The 26,020-nt window shown below is 38.8% G+C and overlaps 1 protein-coding gene and 1 long non-coding RNA gene across 2 annotated transcripts; both read left to right on the forward strand.

Moving 5' to 3' along the window:
* The first annotated feature begins 7,465 nt into the window (after window positions 1-7,465).
* On the forward strand, window positions 7,466-11,669 carry LOC148652290 (uncharacterized). Its single transcript, XM_088598941.1, has 4 exons — window positions 7,466-9,085; window positions 9,696-10,127; window positions 10,429-10,495; window positions 11,475-11,669. The coding sequence occupies exons 1-4, from the start codon at window positions 7,508-7,510 to the stop codon at window positions 11,564-11,566; spliced, it is 2,169 nt and encodes a 722-aa protein (XP_088455067.1). The 5' UTR covers window positions 7,466-7,507; the 3' UTR covers window positions 11,567-11,669.
* A 10,963-nt stretch (window positions 11,670-22,632) lies between these two features.
* On the forward strand, window positions 22,633-24,104 carry LOC148652291 (uncharacterized). Its single transcript, XR_015925273.1, has 2 exons — window positions 22,633-22,709; window positions 23,153-24,104. It is a non-coding gene; the product is annotated as an uncharacterized LOC148652291 (long non-coding RNA).
* The last annotated feature ends 1,916 nt before the right edge of the window (window positions 24,105-26,020 follow it).

Raw genomic sequence — 26,020 nt, forward strand, 5'->3', positions numbered from 1 at the left:
ACCGTAGAGAATATTCTGTTCAACGTTTCCCACCCATAAATGTGCCTGGGATGGTGATTGATTCTTATACAGATGACACAGAAGTCATGACTCGGGACACTCCCTATAGACCCTTGACTGATGCTTCATCAAAGCTTCAGGATCAACCTACACCTACAGCAGAACAAGAAAATGAATTGACATGTAAAAGCAATCGAGTTCCCCGGTCCCGTGTTTGGAAGAAACCCTCTACTGCAAATGACATGGGACTAGGTGAACAAGAGTTCATGGAACTTCCTTGCAGAAGCAATGTGATAGATGATTCATTTACAGCTCAAAACAACTTAAATGCTGCAGAACAAAAGAGAGGCTCAGAGAAAACAACAGTTGACAATGTTGAGGAAGGAGACCAGCCAAGCCCTCTCATTTCACCAAAGCTTGACTTCTCAGCAGAACACATAGCCCGTGCAGAGTGTGCAGTGTCTGACATTGAAATTGTTGCCATGGGTATTGTTGACATTATTATGGGCAAACTTGATGTAACGGTGGCCTCAGATACAAAAAGCAAGTCTAGAGCAAGCCAAAAGAAATCGGAGTGTGCTGCTGGTCTCGTCACTGAGAATATAGCATTTCAAACCCACTCCAATAATGTTAATTTGAACATTGAAAAGCTTTCAGCTGAAGAGGCGTCCTGGGCATCTCAAGTACCAGGAGCCACAGAAAAGCACAATCTCCCCCCACTGCAGACAAGGGTTTCAGACGAGCCTAAGGACCAAGTCAGGACCTCCACAGAGAGTCCTACAATGAGTCCTATTGAAAGGAAAGTGGAACAACTTGTCTCGAGTGGATCTCTGCGTGTATTTTCAGAAGAACTTGTCAAAAATGTTTTCCATTTAATTTTGAAATCGGGAATTGCAGTACAATTGGGCACAGCTCACAAATCTAATTCAGATCCAATTTTAAAGAGCCCCCTAGTAGTTCAGGATTTATCCCATCCAAAGTCCCCGGAGCTTTCTGTGCAGTTGTTGTATTCATTTACTGAGAAATCAGTGAAAAGGCTGTTGAAGCAGTGCCTCAGTTTTCCCGATTCTCCAACGTTTGACACAAATGAGAAGGATGTTTCACTTTTTCAAGACTGTGATACAAATACGGAATTGAAGTCTTCCCAAAGGATTTCAGAGAAAGTGTCTCTGACTGTCAAGGATCACAGACCACAGAAAAGTACTGAACCATCAGTGCCCAGTTCACAGATGTACCATGATGCAATTAATCAGCTTTCCAGCTTGCTTGTAAAGTCTGTCATGGATGTTTTGTCTGCTGCATGTGATTTATCAATGGAGCCTGAAGAGAGTGAAAATCAAGGTAAGAAGGAAATCAAATCAAATCATTTAAAAGTGTATTAACATTTTAGTTGCTATGAAGTACAAGTTAAAAACTGTAGTGACTGTATATAAATATACAGTACCTTGATTTTCTATCTGTTGTATCTTTTAAAAGTTTTTGACGTATTTAGACCAATATAGTGTAGGCCATGACTATGAATGAGAGAATGAGTGAATATAGCCATATATTCAGAAGCCATATATAACGTATCTGTGAATATGGCTGCTTCTTTGTTTGTAGTTATCTGAGCTCCAAGATGAAATAGTTTTACAGGAACATGAAGCTTTATACTCAAATAATTTGTGATGCCTGTCATTCGTTACTTCTCAATATAATTTAGTTTTTGTTTCATGCTTTCTGATATTTTGCTTCACTATCATTAAATGAAAAGCTCTTTGTTAACATAGGTAATATACCAGCAGCCAGGGTGACATCAGAAATTGAGAAGAGTTCTTCTGAGGAACTGAAAAGAGACTCCCACCTTGAAAACAATTCTGAAATCAAACCACTCCCTGTAGAAATGTTGAATATTGAACCGGTTTCCTCAGTTGGGCTCCAGGAAATTTCTATGGCTAAATCAACAGAATCACTTAATATGACTTTAGTGTGTACTGAGACTGTGGAAAACATCATAACACAGCTGCTATTGCAGATATACCCTACTTTGATAAAAGAGGAAACTTCTACAGAAATCCCAGGGAAGATGTCTGTGTCTTTGCTGAGTCAGATAGCTGTGGACCTCTTTGACAGTGTGTTGCAGGACTTGTCCAAAAACCAGGAGATAACAGTTGTGAAACAGGATAATGATGTGTTTCATGAACCACACAAGATTCAGCAGGTTGCCAGCTCTGTTCACAATGATTTGCTGTGCCAAACTGGATCCCAACAGGTTCTACAGAAAGCTGTAGCCACCAGAAATGAGACAGTGGTCAAAACCATAATCAGTTCTATGGTGACCAACATTTCCAAGCTGACACATTCAGCTTCCCAATGTTCATCCCTTTCACCAGAGACCAGTATTAGCAGAGAAGCAAGTGAGATCATTGATAGGGTGATGGGTGATATTAAAATAACTAGTGAGCACAACAAAAAGGCAACACCCAGTGCTCAGTCTTCTGAAATTTCTCTTGTTTCTTCTGAAATAGTACATGGAGTCACAGATAATCTGCTAAAGAAAATTCAGTGTTCTAATAAGAAAAAAGATTGCTTAGCTTCTGAGACCCCAGAGAAACCTGGAGATTATCTGGTTCAAAGAGTCCAGGGTCTAGAAGGAGTACAGCAGTGTAAGGCTTCAGGGAAGACAGTTAAGAAGACTAAGAAGAGCTCCTCAAGCCCAGACTGTATGAAAACACAACCTCTGGAGTCCTCTTCGCATGATGTGAAGGTTGATGAACTGATGAGTGATATTAGAATCGGTAGTGAGCACAACAAAGAGGCAACACCCAGTGCTCAGTCTTCTGAAGTTTCTCTTGTTTCTTCTGAAATAGTACATGGAGTCACAGATAATCTGCTAAAGAAAATTCAGCTAAACTGTTCCAGCACTGAATCCAGTACTCCTCAAGCTGCCATTGATATGGAAACCCGGAGCACTGGGCAGCTCATGTGCACCAAAATGGACCAGTTAGAACCTTCACCTGTTATTGGTCGAACAGTCAGAAATAAAAAACTGCAGTCTCCTATGACAAAGTCTCCAAAAGGCTTTTCTCCAACAGTTCCAAGTGGGTTTGAAAGCAGTTTCCAGCCAGAAGACACTATGGATAAGCCCTGCTCATCACGTTCCCTAGGAGAAGCTGTTGGTGTGACACCTTGTTCTAATAAGAAAAAAGATTGCTTAGCTTCTGAGACCCCAGAGAAGCCTGGAGATTATCTGGTTCAAAGAGTCCAGGGTCTAGAAGGAGTACAGCATTGTAAGGCTTCAGGGAAGACATTTAAGAAGACTAAGAAGAGCTCCTCAAGCCCAGACTGTATGAAAACACAACCTCTGGAGTCCTCTACGCATGATGTGAAGGTTGATGAGCTGATGAGTTATATTAGAATCGCTAGTGAGCACAACAAAGAGGCAACACCCAGAGTTCAGTCTTCTGAAGTTTCCCTTGTTTCTTCTGAAATAGTACATGGAGTCACAGATAATCTGCTAAAGAAAATTCAGCTAAACTGTTCCAGCCCTGAGTCCAGTACTCCTCAAGCTGCCATTGATATGGAATCCCGGAGCACTGAGCAGCTCATGTGCACCAAAATGGACCAGTTAGAACCTTCACCTGTTATTGGTCGAACAGTCAGAAGTAAAAATCTGCAGTCTCCTATGACAAAGTCTCCAAAAGGCTTTTCTCCAACAGTTCCAGGTTGGTTTGAAAACAGTTTCCAGCCAGAAGACACTATGGATAAGCCCTGCTCATCACGTTCCCTAGGAGAAGCTGTTGGTGTGACACCTTGTTCTAATAAGAAAAAAGATTGCTTAGCTTCTGAGACCCCAGAGAAGCCTGGAGATTATCTGGTTCAAAGAGTCCAGGGTCTAGAAGGAGTACAGCATTGTAAGGCTTCAGGGAAGACATTTAAGAAGACTAAGAAGAGCTCTTCAAGCCCAGACTGTATGAAAACACAACCTCTGGAGTCCTCTACGCATGATTTGAAGGTTGATGAGCTGATGAGTTATATTAGAATCGGTAGTGAGCACAACAAAGAGGCAACACCCAGAGCTCAGTCTTCTGAAGTTTCCCTTGTTTCTTCTGAAATAGTACATGGAGTCACAGATAATCTGCTAAAGAAAATTCAGCTAAACTGTTCCAGCCCTGAGTCCAGTACTCCTCAAACTGCCATTGATATGGAATCCCGGAGCACTGAGCAGCTCATGTGCACCAAAATGGACCAGTTAGAACCTTCACCTGTTATTGGTCGAACAGTCAGAAGTAAAAAACTGCAGTCTCCTATGACAAAGTCTCCAAAAGGCTTTTCTCCAACAGTTCCAAGTGGGTTTGAAAACAGTTTCCAGCCAGAAGACACTATGGATAAGCCCTGCTCATCACGTTCCCTAGGAGAAGCTGTTGGTGTGACACCTTGTTCTAATAAGAGAAAAGATTGCTTAGCTTCTGAGACCCCTGAGAAGCCTGGAGATTATCTGGTTCAAAGAGTCCAGGGTCTAGAAGGAGTACAGCATTGTAAGGCTTCAGGGAAGACAGTAAAGAAGACTAAGAAGAGCTCCTCAAGCCCAGACTGTATGAAAACACAACTTCTGGAGTCCTCGTCGCATGATGTGAAGGTTGATGAGCTGATGAGTGATATTAGAATCGCTAGTGAGCACAACAAAAAGGCAACACCCAGTGCTCAGTCTTCTGAAGTTTCTGTTGTTTCTTCTGAAATAGTACATGGAGTCACAGATAATCTGCTAAAGAAAATTCAGCTAAACTGTTCCAGCCCTGAGTCCAGTACTCCTCAAGCTGCCATTGATATGGAAACCCGGAGCACTGAGCAGCTCATGTGCACCAAAATGGACCAGTTAGAACCTTCACCTGTTATTGGTCGAACAGTCAGAAGTAAAAAACTGCAGTCTCCTATGACAAAGTCTCCAAAAGGCTTTTCTCCAACAGTTCCAAGTGGGTTTGAAAACAGTTTCCAGCCAGAAGACACTATGGATAAGCCCTGCTCATCACGTTCCCTAGGAGAAGCTGTTGGTGTGACACCTTGTTCTAATAAGAAAAAAGATTGCTTAGCTTCTGAGACCCCAGAGAAGCCTGGAGATTATCTGGTTCAAAGAGTCCAGGGTCTAGAAGGAGTACAGCATTGTAAGGCTTCAGGGAAGACATTTAAGAAGACTAAGAAGAGCTCTTCAAGCCCAGACTGTATGAAAACACAACCTCTGGAGTCCTCTACGCATGATTTGAAGGTTGATGAGCTGATGAGTTATATTAGAATCGGTAGTGAGCACAACAAAGAGGCAACACCCAGAGCTCAGTCTTCTGAAGTTTCCCTTGTTTCTTCTGAAATAGTACATGGAGTCACAGATAATCTGCTAAAGAAAATTCAGCTAAACTGTTCCAGCCCTGAGTCCAGTACTCCTCAAGCTGCCATTGATATGGAATCCCGGAGCACTGAGCAGCTCATGTGCACCAAAATGGACCAGTTAGAACCTTCACCTGTTATTGGTCGAACAGTCAGAAGTAAAAAACTGCAGTCTCCTATGACAAAGTCTCCAAAAGGCTTTTCTCCAACAGTTCCAAGTGGGTTTGAAAACAGTTTCCAGCCAGAAGACACTATGGATAAGCCCTGCTCATCACGTTCCCTAGGAGAAGCTGTTGGTGTGACACCTTGTTCTAATAAGAAAAAAGATTGCTTAGCTTCTGAGACCCCAGAGAAGCCTGGAGATTATCTGGTTCAAAGAGTCCAGGGTCTAGAAGGAGTACAGCATTGTAAGGCTTCAGGGAAGACATTTAAGAAGACTAAGAAGAGCTCCTCAAGCCCAGACTGTATGAAAACACAACCTCTGGAGTCCTCTTCGCATGATGTGAAGGTTGATGAGCTGATGAGTTATATTAGAATCGGTAGTGAGCACAACAAAGAGGCAACACCCAGAGCTCAGTCTTCTGAAGTTTCCCTTGTTTCTTCTGAAATAGTACATGGAGTCACAGATAGTCTGCTAAAGAAAATTCAGCTAAACTGTTCCAGCCCTGAGTCCAGTACTCCTCAAGCTGCCATTGATATGGAATCCCGGAGCACTGAGCAGCTCATGTGCACCAAAATGGACCAGTTAGAATCTTCACCTGTTATTGGTCGAACAGTCAGAAGTAAAAAACTGCAGTCTTCTATGACAAAGTCTCCAAAAGGATTTTTTCCAACAGTTCCAAGTGGGTTTGATAACAGTTTCCAGCCAGAAGACACTATGGATAAGCCCTGCTCATCACGTTCCCTAGGAGAAGCTGTTGGTGTGACACCTTGTTCTAATAAGAGAAAAGATTGCTTAGCTTCTGAGACCCCTGAGAAGCCTGGAGATTATCTGGTTCAAGGAGTCCAGGGTCTAGAAGGAGTACAGCATTGTAAGGCTTCAGGGAAGACAGTAAAGAAGACTAAGAAGAGCTCCTCAAGCCCAGACTGTATGAAAACACAACTTCTGGAGTCCTCGTCGCATGATGTGAAGGTTGATGAGCTGATGAGTTATATTAGAATCGCTAGTGAGCACAACAAAAAGGCAACACCCAGTGCTCAGTCTTCTGAAGTTTCTCTTGTTTCTTCTGAAATAGTACATGGAGTCACAGATAATCTGCTAAAGAAAATTCAGCTAAACTGTTCCAGCCCTGAGTCCAGTACTCCTCAAGCTGCCATTGATATGGAAACCCGGAGCACTGAGCAGCTCATGTGCACCAAAATGGACCAGTTAGAACCTTCACCTGTTATTGGTCGAACAGTCAGAAGTAAAAAACTGCAGTCTCCTATGACAAAGTCTCCAAAAGGCTTTTCTCCAACAGTTCCAAGTGGGTTTGAAAACAGTTTCCAGCCAGAAGACACTATGGATAAGCCCTGCTCATCACGTTCCCTAGGAGAAGCTGTTGGTGTGACACCTTGTTCTAATAAGAAAAAAGATTGCTTAGCTTCTGAGACCCCAGAGAAGCCTGGAGATTATCTGGTTCAAAGAGTCCAGGGTCTAGAAGGAGTACAGCAGTGTAAGGCATCAGGGAAGACAGTTAAGAAGACTAAGAAGAGCTCCTCAAGCCCAGACTGTATGAAAACACAACCTCTGGAGTCCTCTTCGCATGATGTGAAGGTTGATGAGCTGATGAGTGATATTAGAATCGGTAGTGAGCACAACAAAGAGGCAACACCCATAGCACAGTCTTCTGAAGTTTCCCTTGTTTCTTCTGAAATAGTACATGGAGTCACAGATAATCTGCTAAAGAAAATTCAGCTTAACTGTTCCTGCCCTGAGTCCAGTGCTGAAGATCTGAAGAGACCTCTGCAAACCCTGAGTGAAATGGTTATAAGTATTACTGAATCTGTGATCATGCAGTTATCAGCTGTTCCAGGAATTACTATAGGCACACCTGACCATGACAGATGCATCTTTATTCAGCCTTTGGATACAGACCAAATGATTGAAAAAGTGTATAATGACTTGCTGCAAGAAAGTGGCTCCCTTATTGCATTATACGATGCAATAATGTCCAAAAATCACGAAGTGTCCAATGCCATTATTGTATCTTTGGTTAAAGAGCTCTCAAAGCCATACTTTTCAACAGCTGAGTCTTCAGCCTTAGATCCTTCTCCTTCCTTCATTACGAACGAAGCCACTAATGATGTGAACAGCAGTGAAAATGACACCTTTAACCTTGGTTGCCAAGAAAAGGGAATGTCACCTCCAGAGCCCGCTTCTGATATTCAACCACTTTCTGATATTCCCCTACCATATTCAGATATTGTGAAAAAAATTGTAACTAAACTGCTCTTAAGAATTCATCCTATTTCTCCAAAGAGGGAGAAGAAACAAGAACAGATTATGGATAGTTTATCTTGTTGGGAGCTCAGTGAATTTGCTGTGGGCATTATTGACAATGTGCTGAAGAAACTATTTACTGCCCCAGATACCTCAGAATGTAATCCAACAATGGGAAGCAATATCCAATGTGAGCTGGTTTCTGTCAAACAAGTGGCCAGCTGTATTTACAGAGAACTGCTGCAGAGTGCTGGTTCCAAAGACAACTTACAACAAGCAGTAGCAGCCAAGAGTGAGGCCCTGGCCCAAAAGATAGTTGATTCTCTTGTGAGAGAAATTATGAAGTTCCAACATTCAGATATCGAGTCTTCAGATGCTCCTCAAGCTGCCATTGATATGGAAACCCTGAGCACTGAGCAGCTCATGTGCACCAAAATGGACCAGTTAGAACCTTCACCTGTTATGTGTCAAACAGATGCAGTGAAAAATATCATGGCAAAACTGCTTTTGAAAATTCGCCCTGGATTCCCCAACCCAGAAAATTATTCTGGGGAACTGGAAGAGCTGTCCGAGTCTCAGGTCAGGGACCTGGCACTGAAACTCACCAAAGATGCGCTGAAGGAATTGACAAAGGTTTCCACTCTAACCATCAGTGAACCAAAGGCTGAAGAACATCTTCCATTACAGCAAGCCATCAAGAAAACCGTTAGCTCTGTTTACAGCAAACTGATGGAATCCATTGGCAGCAAGAAAGTATTACAAGTAGGAATTGCCTCACAGAATCCAGAAATGATCAAGGAAATGGCCTGTTGTGTGGCTAAAGAAACTATTGCAAATTATGGTTTACGAAGCGGGTGTTCAATTCCATCTTCACAATCTCTCATTTCTCAGAAAACCAGTAAGTCCACACAGGACAAAATTGTGGACACAAACGTAACTACAGTCAGAAGTAAAAAACTACAGTCTTCTATGAAAAAGTCTCCAAAGGGCTTTTCTCCAACAGTTCCAAGTGGGTTTGAAAACAGTTTCCAGCCAGAAGACACTATGGATAAGCCCTGCTCATCACGTTCCATAGGAGAAGCTGTTGGTGTGACACCTTGTTCTAATAAGAAAAAAGGTTGTTCTGCTTCTGAGACCCCAGAGAAGCCTGGAGATTATTTGGCTCAAGGAGTCCAGGATGTAGAAGGAGTACAGCAGTGTAAGGCTTCAGGGAAGACAGTTAAGAAAACTATGAAGAGCTCCTCGAGGCCAGACTGTATGAAAACACGACTTCTGGAGTCGTCTTCGCATGATGTGGTTGATGAGGTATGACCAACAGTTCCAAACCTGTAAAAATGTCTCTTATCAAAGTAGGATGGACCTGTTCTGTACCTAATTAACAGACATTTGTGTAGAAAGTACTGGAAAATGGAACTCTTATTTTGTAAATATGATGATAGTTTTGTTGTGCATTTTCCTTTACAATAAAACTACAAATCCAGATTTGTTTTCCCTAATACTGTATAACATCTCAGAAATATCCCTATTGTCAGTTCATAGCATACGTACTAAACTCACCTGTCTGTGGATGTCAGCTTTATCACTCAATTAGTACAAGAGCAATCAGGTGAGTTAATGCTACTATGGAGAGACTTGCTCACAGTATTGTCTACATTTCCAAACTGATATCTGCATCATAAAAAAAAATTGAGATGCATTATTTTCTATACATGCAATTTTAAACATTCACATTGATTTCTTATTTTATATTTCATTGTCTGCCTTTATTCTAGTGTTAACGTCAGTGCTAAAAACATATACACACCCCATAATCCTTATCTTCTTTTCCGTAAGAGAAGTGTTACTTGTTTTGATTTACTTTTAAAAATGAAACAACAATCACTGAACTGTAACTTTTTGTTTTTTTTTGTGACAGGAGTTGCCCGGACACTCATCTTGGTATGTGTACAATCCCAGCCTTAATAAGGACAAAAATCTCAGTCCAGCCCAAAGCAAGAGTGGTCTGCGCATTGACATAGCAAAACATTACATGACCCCAGTGCAACTGACCAAAACATCTGAGAGCAAAGGGCTTCTCTCGCACAGCAACATCCCCTTTGCAGTTAATACGCCGGATGAAGATGTGAATGTGAGCCAGAAAGTCAAGAAACATCCTTTGAAAAAGTTTGGCTCCATGCTAAAGCATAAGATCATGGGTAATAGGTCAAAAGACGTCAGAATTCAGAATGAAACAAATCCATCTTTGGAAAACTTAAGAGCCCAGGGAACATCCAGTGGACGCGGGAGCTGTGAAAGCTTTGGACCATTTAAAGTGCCTGATGAGTACACCGAGCCTCAAAAACACAAGGTATGGATTAGATACCCAAACTTAAATTATTAATTAATTTGGGCATTATTGTATTTTTAATATTAACACTACAGAAATTATTTGAATAGAATGCTCATTTGTACATCAAATAACATTCTAGAAGACATTCCTATTAATTGCAATAAACAAGAATAGCAACTGCTATGGTGGCCAATGCTGAATGTTCTGTGTGAATAATGACTACAAATTTATCAAGATCAATACAGTACGTAACAGTTCAAGTATAATACCTGTGGAAGAAATATTCCTAAATTGTTTTCTTTGTGTGCTCATACTGTAGTTCTTCAAAAAAGAAGTTTTTAGTTTGGACAGATTCAGTAGGAACAAGCCTCAGAACACTCCAGATGGTGAGTATTTAGTTTGTGACTGTGATTTTATTTTGTGTAGCACATTAGTGACAAGTGTGGTTCAGAATTAGACATTGGATGGAATTTATGTAGAATGGGGGAATTCATCTAAATTTAGAATCCTTTAAAAAACAAACTGATTTTTATACAAATTGGCCTTAAACTTCTGCAAACGTCACTTTTTATTGACACTGCTACCTCCATAGGAATGGTGAGGCAGAACTCCAAACTCCACTCTGATCAAGTGGTTAACTGTGCACCTCTACTCTTCCCTGATCTCTCTTCTTCTAAATAGTCCATTGTCCAGTGCATCAATCTTTGGCAGTCCTCTTCAACGGTACTCTATTTTCTCCATTTTCAGTGCCCTCCCTCATTCCCTTCTACAGTATCTCTCGGTTTAGTAAATATGACTAAATGTGACTTATATGACAAGATATAAGCTAATACATCTTCTTTTACAAGTAAAGTTATGAAAACCACTTTAGAACTAAACAACAGGATCGCTCATATGAAAATAAGACCCTAGCAGTAGTCAATATGGTTTTAGAAAAGGTCATTCTTCCTTTACCAACTTGTTAAAATTCTTCAAACAAGTCACAGCACTAAACACACAGAACGTACAAAATGATATGATTAGATTTTAAAGATGCTTTTGGTAATGTTCTTCTTAAATTAAAGGCAATAGGCATTTAGGGAAATTTGTGTATTGAACTGGTTAAGGGACAGGTAATAGTACAGATCAGGGGTGAATAGTCCAATAGAAGATGACAGGAATAATAGTTATGAATGTGATTGAAATGACTGAAAAACAGTTGTCTAATAGCCAAATTATCACACACCTTTAATCAAATAGCTTCTTATTGAATAAACCTGACGTTAAGATGCCTCTGGGTAGAACTGTATCCAAAGTCTATCTGACCTGCTGCCATGGAATAAAGAAACTGGAACAGTGACATGTCAAACCACTCTGTGTTTCCAGGGATCCCTGGAATTCCAAACTCCAGGAAGATGCCAAAAAAACCATCTTTGCTGTCGAAGATGTCGACTGCTTTATCCAGAGCCTTTCTGTAATAATCCATCTGCCACCATCAAACATGTTTAACATGGAGGGGAATCAAAAAAGGAGTTTTAATGATGGGAACTACTGTTTCTGAAATAAAAATAATTGCATTCATGTTTTTGTATAAAGTTGTGTTATTCAAATAGGTGAGCACACTACCACATCCATGACCAGACACTTTTCAACTAAATCACAAAATGGTATGTTAGTTTTAATGTTGTCTGTAAATATCTTATTGGTGTACTACACCATTAAAAAAATAAGACATTCTTAGCCTTCATTATTCTATTCATAGTTATAGCAAGACCTGATTTACTGTAAGCATTCAAAATCCTCAAAGCTACTGACCTAGTGCACTTCATAAGATTGAGTAGTGAAACACGAACTAGGAAAACTATTTGGATTTTTAAAAAAATATAAGAGGTTTAAATAATCTACCAAACAGGGAAATGCATATTTTTATTCAAAGGGTTTGGGGCCTGGAACAAACATCCCAACTATGATGTGGACGCCGATATCCTGACGTCCTCAAAGAAAGGGTTATAACCTCATAGTTATTGTTTCATTTCAAATCCAATGTGCTGGAAAAGAGCCAAAACAGCAAAAAGTGTGTCACTGTCCAAATACTTATGAACTACACTGTATATTGGTTTTCTTTCTCACCGTACATCAGTTAAATATATAGTGTTTAAATGTCTTGGGTAATGTGTTGTGTCTATAAATGTATTATGTGTTATGTCTTTACCAGCCTGCAAAGCAAATTTCCCATCTGTGATTAAGTAAGAGACAGAAATCAAATTGGTTTCCGTAATGAACAAGTGCATTACTGGGACAAGTAATAGGTTTATTCCATGCTGAAAAGAGAAGAAAGAAAACAACATTTCGACCTTGAAGCCTTCTTTAGGTGTGACTTCAGGTGTGAGCAGGTAGCACCTGAAGAAGGCTCCACGGCCAAAATGTTGTTTTCTTTCTTCTCTTTTCAGCATGGAATAAACCTATTACTTGTTCCTTTGCAGCCTACGCATGCTGACGCAGTTACCCACCTGAACTACTTCCAGTACATTACTGTATGCACAAAAATCTTTCTTTAGAAAATAAAATCATGTTTATTTAACGGTTTATGTATATAGTGCCTTTTTCCCTCCAGTGAATGAGAAAAGAAAAAGATGATCACTTTATGTGGAATGTCTCCTCCGTGAATTTTTGTTTTTCAGTGAAATTAAATGTTCATTTTTGTACCTAAGAGCAAGGCTCCCTGAAATGGCATTAACTTCCATTTTAACAGTAACATTAGCAAATGACAGGACAGCTACTTTCATAGACTTTTTCTGAACAATACAATAATACATCATAATAGCCAAATGAAACATGCTTAATTGAACTAATTATTTCTAGTTTAATTCAATTTCAATATTTCATTCATTTTTAGTTCAATTTAGTTTATTTTAGTTGATTTAAAGAGATCTCTAAAAATGCCTGAGCTGTATCACACAACAGGAGTGAACCTGGCTGAGTGGGGAAGATCCAACCTTTCCAGCGCAGGTTTTGCCAGCAGGTGGCAGTAAGTCACAAGACATGAAAACAATGTTTAACTACAGCAAAACACATTAACGATAGTAATGACAGAAAGACTTAAAACTATTGCTTAGATTCTCTGAGACCCATGATGTGATTTGACTTCATTTGGCTGGTGTCTTAATTTCAAAGTAACAATTTTACATTTCAAAATGAAAAACTAATTGAATACAGATGCAGCCATTCAAAGTTCGCGGTACAAACCCCATACCGCACGCAACTATGCACAAGCCCCCGCGCCGTACCGCGGTACGTGATTGGCTGGCCAAAATGATGACAGGGGCACTCGTGGTGCATTGGTCGGTAGTGAAAAGATTTAATCATTAAATCTCTTTACTGTGCACGTTTCAATCCGCTTAGTATTGAATATTTATATGGAATTTTACAACTAAAGGGAAATTTTAGTAGCTGAGCATAAAAAGAATAGGAGCATAACGCATCTGAATGTCATAAACGATATTAATTTAGTAACATAAACATATTATGTAAACTGTATATTGCTGGTATTGGTAGTTTAAAGAAAAAATACACACCAGTATTCCATTTCTCCCTAAACATTTTAAGCATCAAAGTCTTACATGTGGTTATTTCGGAAATGTTTTTACGTCCTCCTTCTGACCATATTGCTGTGTGTTTATGTACTTTGTGAAAATGGATTGTTTTAACCTTTTCTGAGAATACGCTCGTTTCGGAGTAAACAAAAGCATACTTTTAGAATTTGATTAATAGGGAATATAATATGAAATCGGATAGCTAGCTAAAGAAATTAATAATAATATAACTATATTCATGTACTGTTGCACAAACAGTAGTATAAGACTTTCTATTGATATGTGTATGGCTGTTTCAGTACGTGATATGTGTCTGTTTCTGTTGCGTGATGGCTGAAGTGACTGGCTTATAAGCCTGAGGGTGAGTGTTCAAATCCAGCTGTTGCCGTGAATTTTCTTTTAACAAATAAACATTTATGAAAAACTAAAATATCAAATATTATGGGCACTATATTGTCTCTGTCTCTATCTCTGTCTGTCTCTCTGTGCTGGCTGTGCCAAATTTCAATCCACAGTCTGAGTCTCTGTGTCTACATTGTTTGTTAACAAACTGGTTTCACAAGTCTTTTCTCAACTTATTCATTTTCAAGGTAGAATAGGGCAAGTCTTCCAATGAAAGACATTCCACTTTCCCCCCACGGACAGACTGACACATGTTTTCTTAGAAAAATAGATCACAACGTGAACCTCTGTCAGTCTTCTGTGTAAAAAAAAATCGTCTTGAACAACGTGGGTGCTGTTTTTAATAAGCTGCTGAGTAAAGAATAGGAATTTTCCTGCTGTCAGCAGTATTGTGTATATAGCTTTATGTACAGGCTGTGAAAAGTTTCACAAGTAGAGGTCTTTAAAATTACGTGGGTTTGCGCCCTACACCCTGCAGTACCACTGTGTACATACTGTACAGTATGAACATGTTGTGATATTTAGAAATATAAAAAAATTCAATATAATGACAATAATATTTGCTATTTTAGTTTTCCAAAGAAATGTTTATTTGTTAAAAGAAAATTCATGTTGACAGCTGGGATCATACCTCCAACCTCAGCCTTATAAGTCAGTCACTTAAGCCATCACACCACAGAAAGTGACAGGTCATGCAGTGTAACAGCAATACAGATATCAATGGAAAGTCTTATACTACTTTTTGTGCAACAGTACATTAATATAATTATATCGTTATTAATTTATTTAGATATGCGATTCCATATTCGATTCCCTATTGATCAAATTCTAAAAGTATGCTTTTGTGTACTCAGATAACGAGCTTATTCGCAGAAAAGGTTAAAACGATCAATTTTCACAAAGTATATAAAACTACAATAATATGGTCAGAAGCAGCACATAAAACCGTTTCTGAAATAACCACATGTAAGACTTTGATGCTTAAAATGTTTAGGGAGAAATGGAATACTGGTGTGTATTTGTTCTTTAAACTACCAAGACCAGTCATATACAGTATAGTTTACATACAGTGATCTGTTTATGTTCCTAAATTAGTATCTTTTATGAGCACGTGAAAGGCATAGTGAATCGGTGATTCTCAAGACTTTGTATGATTGAAAACGAATGTGTGATCGGATCAACGAAATGCTGTGGTGCTACTTTTTGTCAATGAAAAAATAAAGTCTTTTCGTTTACAAAGACAATTACAAAGAATGTGGACCAGGGTAATACTTTGAGTTTAAAGCTTGTCCGAAGTCATTCATTATTAATACTATTAGTAATATCTTGGTAAAGACTTTGATTAATAAAATATTTCTGCATAATTAAAATAATTTATTATAAAGGTGGTAGGCTGCGTACTCTTGTCCAACTGACCAATCTTGCTTTCATAAAATATACCAACTTTTTAATGTCTAATGATTAACATGCTGTAATACACAGTTTATATTTGAAAGTCTAAAGAGTATACAACTTAAATTCTTAACTGAGTAAAGATTGTCCTTCAGCAGTGAGCAGGATTCGAAGCCAGTTTTTTTCTGGTGACAACTCAAATGCTGTACATGAAAGTTTTATTAGCTCCACCTGCCAGTTTTACAAGGTGATTCTGGATACTATTAACATATTATAATTTGCATACGGTAAAGGGCGGTATGACGCGAAATGACGTGTTATGACGGTATTTGATGCGATATGCCTACCGCGTTGTACCGCAGCGTACCCCGCTCATTTTGAATGGCTGCATCTGTAGTTATATAAATCACCTTTTGTCATGTGCCATAGTCCATTAGGATTGTATTGCCTTTTGAGCACTATTTAATTTTGTTTTACAAAAAGGAACAATAAAAACAAAAAAAAGTTCTGGAGCTCAGTTTTAAAAAAGCAAAAAGTTCTATTCTATGAGAACCAATGTAGACAAAAAATATACAAATTAGTCACATTGTGCAATGAAGTTCAGATTGCACTTAGTGATATACTGTATACTGCACATCAAAAGACAAATATGATAAATTGCATGTTTTAGAAAAAGTGTATAGAATTTGGATATTGAATAAATCTTTTGTATTATCGACTTCAGTGATCATGAGTAACCGTGAACACAGTTGAATCATGGTGACTGCTGCATAACCATTAAGTTGTCTCTATCTGAAAAAAACATATATAAAAGAACCACTGTGTCTAGCTTATGAAATTTATTGACAAGCTGGGCATAATGGCGAAGTACAGAGGCACCTTTGTGTCAGCAGTATATTGGGAGATGGATTAAGTAAGTGCATTTTAAACTGTAAGTAAACAAAAGGTATCTAACCTGGCAAGATCTTACAGTGAAATGAAGTCCATACAGTGATAGGCTACCATCATGCAGACTACGAGTCACACATCTTGCCAAGAGTTGCTCATCACTATCAACTGTGCTGGTCTGGAGAGGAGTGTCTAGTCACTACAGAACTCCACTTGTAGGAACTGATGCCAGCTTGACTACATGGACATGATACAGCATTGATGAAGTCCTGGCATCACACTTGCTTCCCCTCCAGTGACCTCAATCTGATGCGATCTGTTGTCCTGCTGGAATGTCATGTCCTCGTGCTGCTCAGGGAGCGTCTGTTTTCTCAAGTGCTGGGAATTGGACTGTTATTCTGTGGATGCCTTTCTCCCCAGACCCATGGATCCCCATGGAACATCTGTGGGATGACTTTAGCATCCAGGGCAACAGAGATCAATGAACGGGCACATGCTTTTCCAGGTATTATGTGAGGAATGGGACAAAATCCCACAACACACCACCAGGAGCTGGAGCAAAGCATTGTCTTCAGCTCATTTTGCTTTCAACAGCACCAACACTCCTGTATCCCGAGGCTTAACAGTAGACACCCTGTTGATCAACCCAATTGGTTACAAATATTAAACAGCATAATTTGTAAATCCATAAATTGTCATTTTACTTAATACAGAATTTTTGCAATAACTTTAACATGAAAGTGTACATTCCAAAAAAATATATACAGTCGTTATCTACAACAAAAGCCATGAACATGACAAATGAATATTACAAAGACAACAACCCAGTGGTGTCAGATTCATTACTGTAGTGGGCTAGATTTGATTGATGTGCTTCAAGCAGGTCACACATACAATACATTAATGAAGTACTAGGTACCATTACATTATATTTGTCATGTTTTGTGGTTTTAGTGTTTATACAATGACATACCCCACCTTTTAAATCCTATTAGACGTCAGTGTTTGTTACATGCTAATTTAGAAAAAGTTACTCATTCTTCAGGTATGAGTAACTGAAGTTTTTTTAGCTTTATTCACTGTAATTATTTTAAATGTTAAAGTCATGATAAAGTTTGGTAATTCAGGAGCCTCATTCACAGTGCTTTAGTGTTGAAGTCAACGGTTTCTGTGACATGAAGACATATACAGAGGTTTGTCGTTTCCAGCATTTTTCCTGGAGATGACATGTGGTGAAGATAGATAGATATGACTTTATTGAACCCAAAGGCAAATTGATGTGTTACAGCAGTCCAGCCCAAGACAAGCAAAAACAGACATCAGAATAGTTATAAAACAAAAGACAACAAAATCAATAAATAAAAAATAAATACATAGGTGTGTGCAAAATGTGATGATCATAGTCACTGTAAAAACAATAAAATATGTGCAAAATGTGCATAGGTTTATACAGACTGATTGTCCAAAAAGTACAATGGAGCAAACATGCTGTCCATAGACGAGCAAATGAAGGGCTAACAGTCCTAGCCTAGGGCAGCGTTATACACCCTGACAGCCGCCGACCTGCGGAAACTTTCCCTTGAACACCGTAGCTGGAGCAGTCTGTTGCTAAAAGTACTCCGCTTTTAATAACAGTCCCATGAAGCGGATGAGAGGCGTCGTTCATGATGGCTGTGAGCTTGGTCAGCATTCTCCTCTCAGCCACCACCTCCATGGGGTCAAGGCTCATCCCCAACACAGAGCCAGCCTTCTTGATAAGTTGATAAGATCAAGTCAGTTGTGCCTCTTGATGTTATAACTCTACACTGAAGCTCAACCAGGCATATTGTGAGTAATGGTGTAGTGCTAGGGTGCACAACTACTAGCTGGAGATCCACAGTCCACCTGTTCTTTTTCAGTAGGTCTCTTTAAATCACCACCGAAACACCTGGGCACAGGGGTTAATCTGGTTTGTTTAGGCAAATAATTATGGCAATTTGCTAGTTGGGAAATGAAAGCCTTTAGACATTTCAAACCTTCAAGGCTGGAATTGTGCTACCCTGGCACAGAAACTTAAGTGTTATAAGGAGAAAATGAAAAGCATTTTGAAAAACAAAAAAGGGTCCCTCTTATTTGGATTAATAGTTTCAAATACAAATGTTTTACCTTTGTAGTTTTTAGCCTGATTGAAAACTAGATATTTAGGAAAACATGAGACGTGTTACTGGAGTGCTGGGAATACTCTTTCTCTGGAACAGGCTGCCCTGCCAGATTAATGAGGCTGCTAAGCAAATAAATGCTCTGGGTGGGCCAAATGATTTCCTCATATTCGTGACTTTCCTTACATTGTCCAGAACCTGATGAAAACCATTAACATTTCCTAGGTGCCCAATTCAAAATCTTATTAGCCTGGAGTAAAGCATTCTGCATTTAAAAGAGAGAATAGAAGAAAACGTTTTAGCCCAAGAGTCAATACATGTATTACAATGTATTTTTTTAATCAAAGGGTTGCTATAAGAAGAGATCTGTCACAATAGTAAGGTTCTTAAATAACAGTAGGTTTTACATAGTCCTGAATATAGGGATCTATCCTCTTTCTCTATCACAAGTGTGTGTGCAGCCTGGGCATTTTTGTTCCTTTCCATTCCCTAGTCCTTGTTGATGCAGATCCTTAATTCTTTAAGCAGTGAGTTAAAGAGTTAATCACTGGTCAGCTAAGTAAATCAAACAGGATGCAGTTGTTCATCCTTGCTATAGGAAGGAGGGGCACAATAGCTGCAAACCACAGTGATGCTGATAAGTCTTTAACACCTAGTCTTATTGTTAATGAGACCAAAATACCTGTAAATGTAACAAGAACCCACAAAAGAATGCATTAAACAGAAAGGTCTCCAGTTAAAAATGATTTTGCATCAGGTGGTTTCACCCTCAAATGACAGCTTGGAATCACTGGGCTTTGGAGGATCCCTTGGTGGTCTGTGATTAAAACAAAACACAACCACCCAAAACAACAGTCACAAGTGTGCTCTTTACATACCAAACTGCCCCCTGCATGGGCTGATGGGATTTCATGGCTCATCAGCCCTCCTGTCAGAGAGAGATCCTTTGTGGTGAAGCTCCCTCCCACCCTCTGGGAACCCCTGACCACCTGCAAACACAGCCCACTCCCCTGACACCAGGCTGCCTCCTGACTCCCTTTGCCACTGAACGCAATTAACACTCTCCTAATCTCCTGCCTGCTGTATGATTGTGCCTGTCGAACACAATTAGCATCTACAGGTCTTTGTCCTGACCAGAGCTATAAGGCTGGGGGCTTGCTGACAGAGTGTTGTGCTGTCAGGTCGCAGGGACGGTACACATTTCCTCCCCAGCAGATCAGAACCTGGCCGTTTTTCTTCTTGACCTGTTAACAGATTGACGTTATCTGTAGAGGCCCAAACAGAGGAAAAGGTGTAAATGCATTGTGCAGGTTCAGTAATTCACCTGTTAAATCTCAACGAAGTTCACCTTGGCGGATTTATTGTGGTTTTTGCACTTGCACTTTGGTTTTAAATCGTTTTGCTTCTGTTTCCTGTGGTTCTGACAAGGTTTCACAGTGCTTTATTATATTGGTCCATGGTATTACTACAGAGCACATTCCTTAAAAAAGTATACTGTAGCATGGTATTCCCATAGTTCTGTGTAGGAAAGCACCATTCCGCATATTAAAACTACTCCAAAACTATAGTGAAGCCATTATTCTATTACAGCCTCTCTCATTTAATGCTAACCCTCCACATTATGTCTGAACAATATTTCTTAAAATCAAAGTTTTAGTGAGAACTAATTAACCTTGTTTAATGGCTGCTTTTCTCAGCACTAGGCTCACACAGAAGTCAGGAATATTCCTGACAGGAATACACTATTAGGCATAAAATGTATATTGATGGAGTTGTGTTGACGTTGACAGAGCTATGAAAATTAGTGTCCACATGTTGCATCACATATTGTTTAATCCACTATGCAGTATAGATATAAAAACATGAATGGAAACAGATACCATTGTGAAATAACTTATGTTTATGTAACATTGTTTATTATACTTTATAAATTAGAGAATAACATTGCTGGAGGTGGAAGGGAACGATGATAATGTGAATGACGGTGACCGGGTGTCTATCTTTCTCTGGCATATAGATGACAGTTGCTAGGGGAAAATTGTATTTGTTTAAAAGTTAGCTGTGTTAAGCCTAGGACACAACCTGTTATTTTCTGTACCGTCGTGCTGGCACAAAAAAATGGATGCAGTCTCTTTCTCTGTCTGAGGATGCATACTCGAAGTTATTTATCAAGAAGTCCCAATAACGATGTCTCTGAAGTGCTGACTTGTAGAGTAGAAGCAGGGTAGTTCAGATTTTGATCCAGAGGAAGATGAGGGAACATCAGTAAGCCGTGAAGTTAAAACCTTTTCTGGATTCTCCCTTTGCTTGAGGGGTAACCCCCACATTTGTAAATGGTAATATATGAATCTGTGGTGCCCAAAATGTGGGTCGGTCCTTGGTTTAAAGTCTCATCCAAAATACGGCTTCTTCTGCAGCGTTGTACCTTGTAAATCTGTGAAGAAAAGGGTTTGGAATTTCTGAACCAGAAGAGTGCATCACACCATCAGCAGTGGTGGATCGATCCCAGTATTGTCTAGTTGGATCCTTGCTTGCTTTAAGAGATCTGAGGATATCTGGCTCTATAACAGAATAAGCTGATGACTACTGTAGTTGTGTGTGATGTCTCCAGGTACACGCATGGTAGAAACATGCCACTGAAACCCCCTCTGTGTGCGATTATGAAGGTTTTGAGGAAGTGCTTTGAGTCTCCTTCTTTCAGTTGTGTTGAGCAACTGCCTTGTTGTCATGCATGCTTGGGCTTGCTTTCATTTAGAGCTTTGCTTTGAAATCATTTATCCGGTAAATAATTCACCATTATTATAACAGCTTCTCACCTGAGACTGGCGATACAGTAACAGCTGACAATTATACAGTTACAGGAAAGGAGCAGAGGCTCAGAAAATAAAGAATGACGCTTTGCTTCTCGTTTTCCATTCCAGCCGCCAGAGTGGGTGCTTTTGTGAACAGTGGGCCACAGACACAATAGACTGAATTTCACTGCCATTGTGCTTGTGTTGTGTTTCTTTGGTGTTATTGAGGTGTAAAGTTGTAAATGGGTATTTTTGGAATGCCACATGAGGGATATGGAAATAGGGTCTGAAAACAAAGATCTAATTTCAGATCGCTGACTGCTATAGCAATGGATTTGTTTGGATTTTTGCCCCAGAAAAGTAGAGGGGAATTTTCCCCTAGAAAGATACAGTTCCAGGCTCAACTTTATAAGATCACAGTGTCCTTACCACCACATCATGTCGTCCATTTTTGTCTTTTAACAGTTTTTCAGTTATGCCTTTGTGCTATGTTCAGTGAACTGAATTTGAGATAATGATGTCAATATAAATATACTCAACATAATGAATGCATAATGTTATTTTAATTTGTTAATTTAAAAAAAGGTGTATTGAAACACCTCTTATTCATATTCATTAATGAAACCCTATACTGACTTTAGAAGACCTTGCCACTCATTTCAGGATATTGTTAAGAAATGCATTTATTTGCATCCCAGCCTGAAGTGGTGAATGGACATTGATGTAAAGCATTTAGACATAATGCCAAAAACAATTGAAGACTTAAGTACTGTATCTAAGTCCTACTGTCATCTGAACTGTGCCATGCTTCTAAGCCTGCAAAACTTTTCATGGGTATGGTAGTTCAGGCTTTGACTCTGTCTGCATTACCTTTGGAATACATCATTCCTGTGAATTTCAATTTCTATGCTGCCCAAGAATGCATTGATCTAATTTGGTGCATTATATTATGCATTATATGCACCAAATAATGATACATGTTCTTCCAACAGTCCTGTTTGTTGTGGTAATTTACAGGCAATGATTGGCAATCCACCCTGAAGCTTTTTCTATGTATTATTTCGCTTATATATTAGATATAAGCAGTTAGTCCGTTACAGTCAGTGCTAATTAGTGCTTATTTTCACAGATAGAAGCATAAACATCTGAAGTTGTAAACTAGGGCTCAGATTAAGTGAAAGCATTATGTTTGAGACTTGGTGGTCCTAAATTTGTTGTAATCTGCACTCAGTGGTGCACAAAATCACTAGACGTAGTTTTAACTAACATTTAAAATTGACATCCCTTAATGTGACCTTTACCGTTGCTGGCGCAACGTTTTATTTCCACTTCTACCAACAGGTGGCAGTAGCCATAACAGACAGGAGTGAGATCTGCAGATACCAACTGCAAGGATTCATTGTACCAAGGCAACAGGTATTTCTTTTTTCTGTGTTGTTGTTGTTGTGTGTTCCTTGTGGATACCTATATTTTTGCTCCTTTATCTACATTTATAGTGATGCTATCCTTTTTGTAATTGTGAGTAGCTATCGGAGTAATTCTGCAATTATGACGAGCTGACTTTTTTGTCCGTAGTTGCATTGTTTACACGTTTAGGAGTCCCAAAAAAGGAATTATTAGTCTTTGGGCATAATGTAAACGTTCTTCCCTTGTGCTGACCTCAAACTGCGCCTCTTCAGACGTTTTATCTGTACAGCTGATGATTTCCTGCGGTCTCTGTACCGTCCATCTCTATTTTTGGAATACGTGTGTGTGGTATTAGTTGAAATGTACAGCTCCAGCATTCAGGTCTAAGCACTAGTGTTAAAAGTCCCTAGAAATAGGGTTTCATTCTTCCTTTTCTTTTCTCCTTTCTTCAGCCTGGACAACGGCTTCCACGTTTTCTCGCAGAGCTGCACACTATGGAACATCCTGTGGTCTACATCGTCGTTGGGAAACACAATTCCGGGATGTTTTAGGACGTTTATGCACTGGTCACACCTGCACTTTACATGAAATCTGTGTTTTTATTTATGTTTTGCATGTATTGCTGCTCGATTTCGTTACGTTTTCTGTGACAATGGAATCTATTTGCACACTTCTGTGTTAATTGTTCTTTCACAAATGACGGACTGATGACTTTGCAAGCTTTTCATTTTGCTTGCCTTTTGGAAGTTTCTATCTGTGATACATCGAGAAAGACCTTTATTTTTTAACATAAACCAGGAATCTTGTATGCCTACTAAATTCTGTCTCTAATAATTTCTTCCAACGACAGATTCGTTTACAGTGGTTTTCAGGTTTACTGTGTGCAGATAGGTAATGCTCTCCGCCTTCTTTCAGCGTTTATTAAACTTGTCATGTTCATGTACTGTAACATTGTGTTTTACTCACAAGGCGTTGAAAGGCCTTTAATTCATTGTCATACCTTTGTTTTATTTTTCTTCAGACAATATGAGTTTATGCAGGATACAGGAGCATTACCCTTCGTGATGTGAATAATGTTGGTGTGCGTGGAACCTGTTAACCATGCCTGTTGCAATTCTAAATCCTCTAAAGCTCAGAAAAATTAAGACTGCCCAAAAAGATATGCTCCTTTTCATTTGTTTTGTATGTTATGACAGTTTATTAATGCCACTAACCTGCAGGTTTGCAGGAATCCTTTATTTTGTATTTAGTTTCAGTATAATTTAGTTTCAGGCTTTATCCTTTGTGGTGTGTTTAATTTTCTCCTCTGGCTCCTCTTCTTCTTGCCATATTTTACCTATGTAATTTTACTGACCTTGCCTCTGCTAATTAAATGGCAACCATCTTCAGCATTCTCTCATACAACTGTTGGTCAGGCTTGTATTTTAGAGGTGCTGACATTCAAATTCAAAGTAACAGGGAAATGTTAATTCCATCAAGAAAGGTAAAGAAAAGAAACACAAGGTTTCAGCTGTGGAGCCTTCTTAAGATGTGAGGGAGAGAGGGAAAGTAGCAGATAAATGAGGCGCAGGAGAAAACAAGACAGAGTAGGCACAAAGGGGTAGACAGCTGAGGGAAAATGAGCACAAAGCAGGTGAAAAACAGTGTCCAAACTCAGGTATAACAAGAGGAGATGTGTGGAAAGCCAAAATCTGCAAATTAATAATTTTGGTTTTGGGTATCTTTCTGCAATAGAAGTTCTAAAACATAAAACTGAAAGATTGTGTCTTTGCTACTCACAGCTCTGACATGTTCCTTAAATGTATTAAAATTCAGACTCTTATTGAAATAACCTATGGATTACAGTATTGCCAAAGCATTAATATTTAACTAAACATCGACAAATCTAGTACAATAAATCTACTAAACTAAACTATTTGGAGGTTTATTCCCCAGTAGGATTGATAGCTGTTCTGATTTTGGGGAAGTACTGTAAGTTTCTCTCCATCTCTGCTTCTCTCTGCCAGCAGTGGGAGCACTAAACATCTTCTTGCACTACGGCTACAATTAACCATTTTATTGCATCTCAATACACAATACAAGAAAAGTCAACCATGCAGGACTCAGACAGGGTGCATGGCTCCATTTAGCATGTTGTGGAAGGAATATTACTGAATGAAAATCCATTGTTTTGCCTCATAATTCATTCATAATATAGACAAAAGCAGGCTATTTCTGGTTAACCTTACCAGATTTTACAGTACAATAAGGGTTTTTCCTTTGTAAATGCATAATTATCTCATCTGATTGGTACTGTACACGTGTACAAATTATTTATTTTATTAGCCTATTTAAAGTAAAAAAAAAGTTATGAAACTATTTTTTACAGAGAATGATGACAATGTTATGTAATGTATTTTTATTTAATCTTTTATATCAAGCCACAAAAATGTCGTTTGTTTTAAGGCAATAAATGCCTTAGAAAGACAGTTATATGTTTTTAAATGTTTTTTTTCCTGTTAACTGATTACAAATTCTTTGCACAGTATGTAAAATAAACTTTCAGATGATACTTCAAAGTTGTTCTTTTCTATTTCTCTGTGCATATCCTGCTTCTATATGTGATTATATCTAATTTCTTTGTAGCCTGAGGGATGTTACATTTACCAAAAGGATTTTTGACACTTAATAAAAATGTAAACATATTATATACACCATATTGATCTAAATTTTTGAAAACCTACACCTATATTGAGCAGTAGTGCTTCATAAAATATTGAGTTCCAACATTTTAACATTGGACTCCTTTAAGCGATACACGTAAAAATGAAATATTCCAAAAAGCTGAAAGGTTTAACTACTAAAATAGAATTGTCCAATATGCACATCATAGTATTAATATTCAAATATTTTTTCCACGCTGAAAACATCCAGCATCTACACTCATTTTTTGTATCAAGACTGATTTTGCTGGACATTGCAGTTAAATACAAGCAAAGTTAATATTGTGTGAAATCTAAGGTATAGTAACATAATGTTACTTTTTACTCCACTGTGTAATTTGAGCTTTAGAATTCTGAATCCTGCAGTTTTTAGATATTCTAAGTATTGCAGTATGGTTTTAGCTTCACGTGAATTTAATAGTACTGTACTATTTATTATGAATAGTTATGCATTAAGCCTAATTAATACAGCTTCTAAACAGCTTAAACAGCTTCCTTATTGGGTATTAATAGTTGAAAGCAAATTTAAAAATATGACACAAAAAAAATAGAATTCAGCAGAACTCAGCTAACCTGTGATTAAGACCTTGGGTTCTTCCAGGACAAGGGAAGACAACC

This window comes from Lepisosteus platostomus, chromosome 11, assembly GCF_059453375.1.
Source record: "Lepisosteus platostomus isolate fLepPlt1 chromosome 11, fLepPlt1.hap1, whole genome shotgun sequence".
Lineage (NCBI taxonomy): Eukaryota > Metazoa > Chordata > Actinopteri > Semionotiformes > Lepisosteidae > Lepisosteus > Lepisosteus platostomus.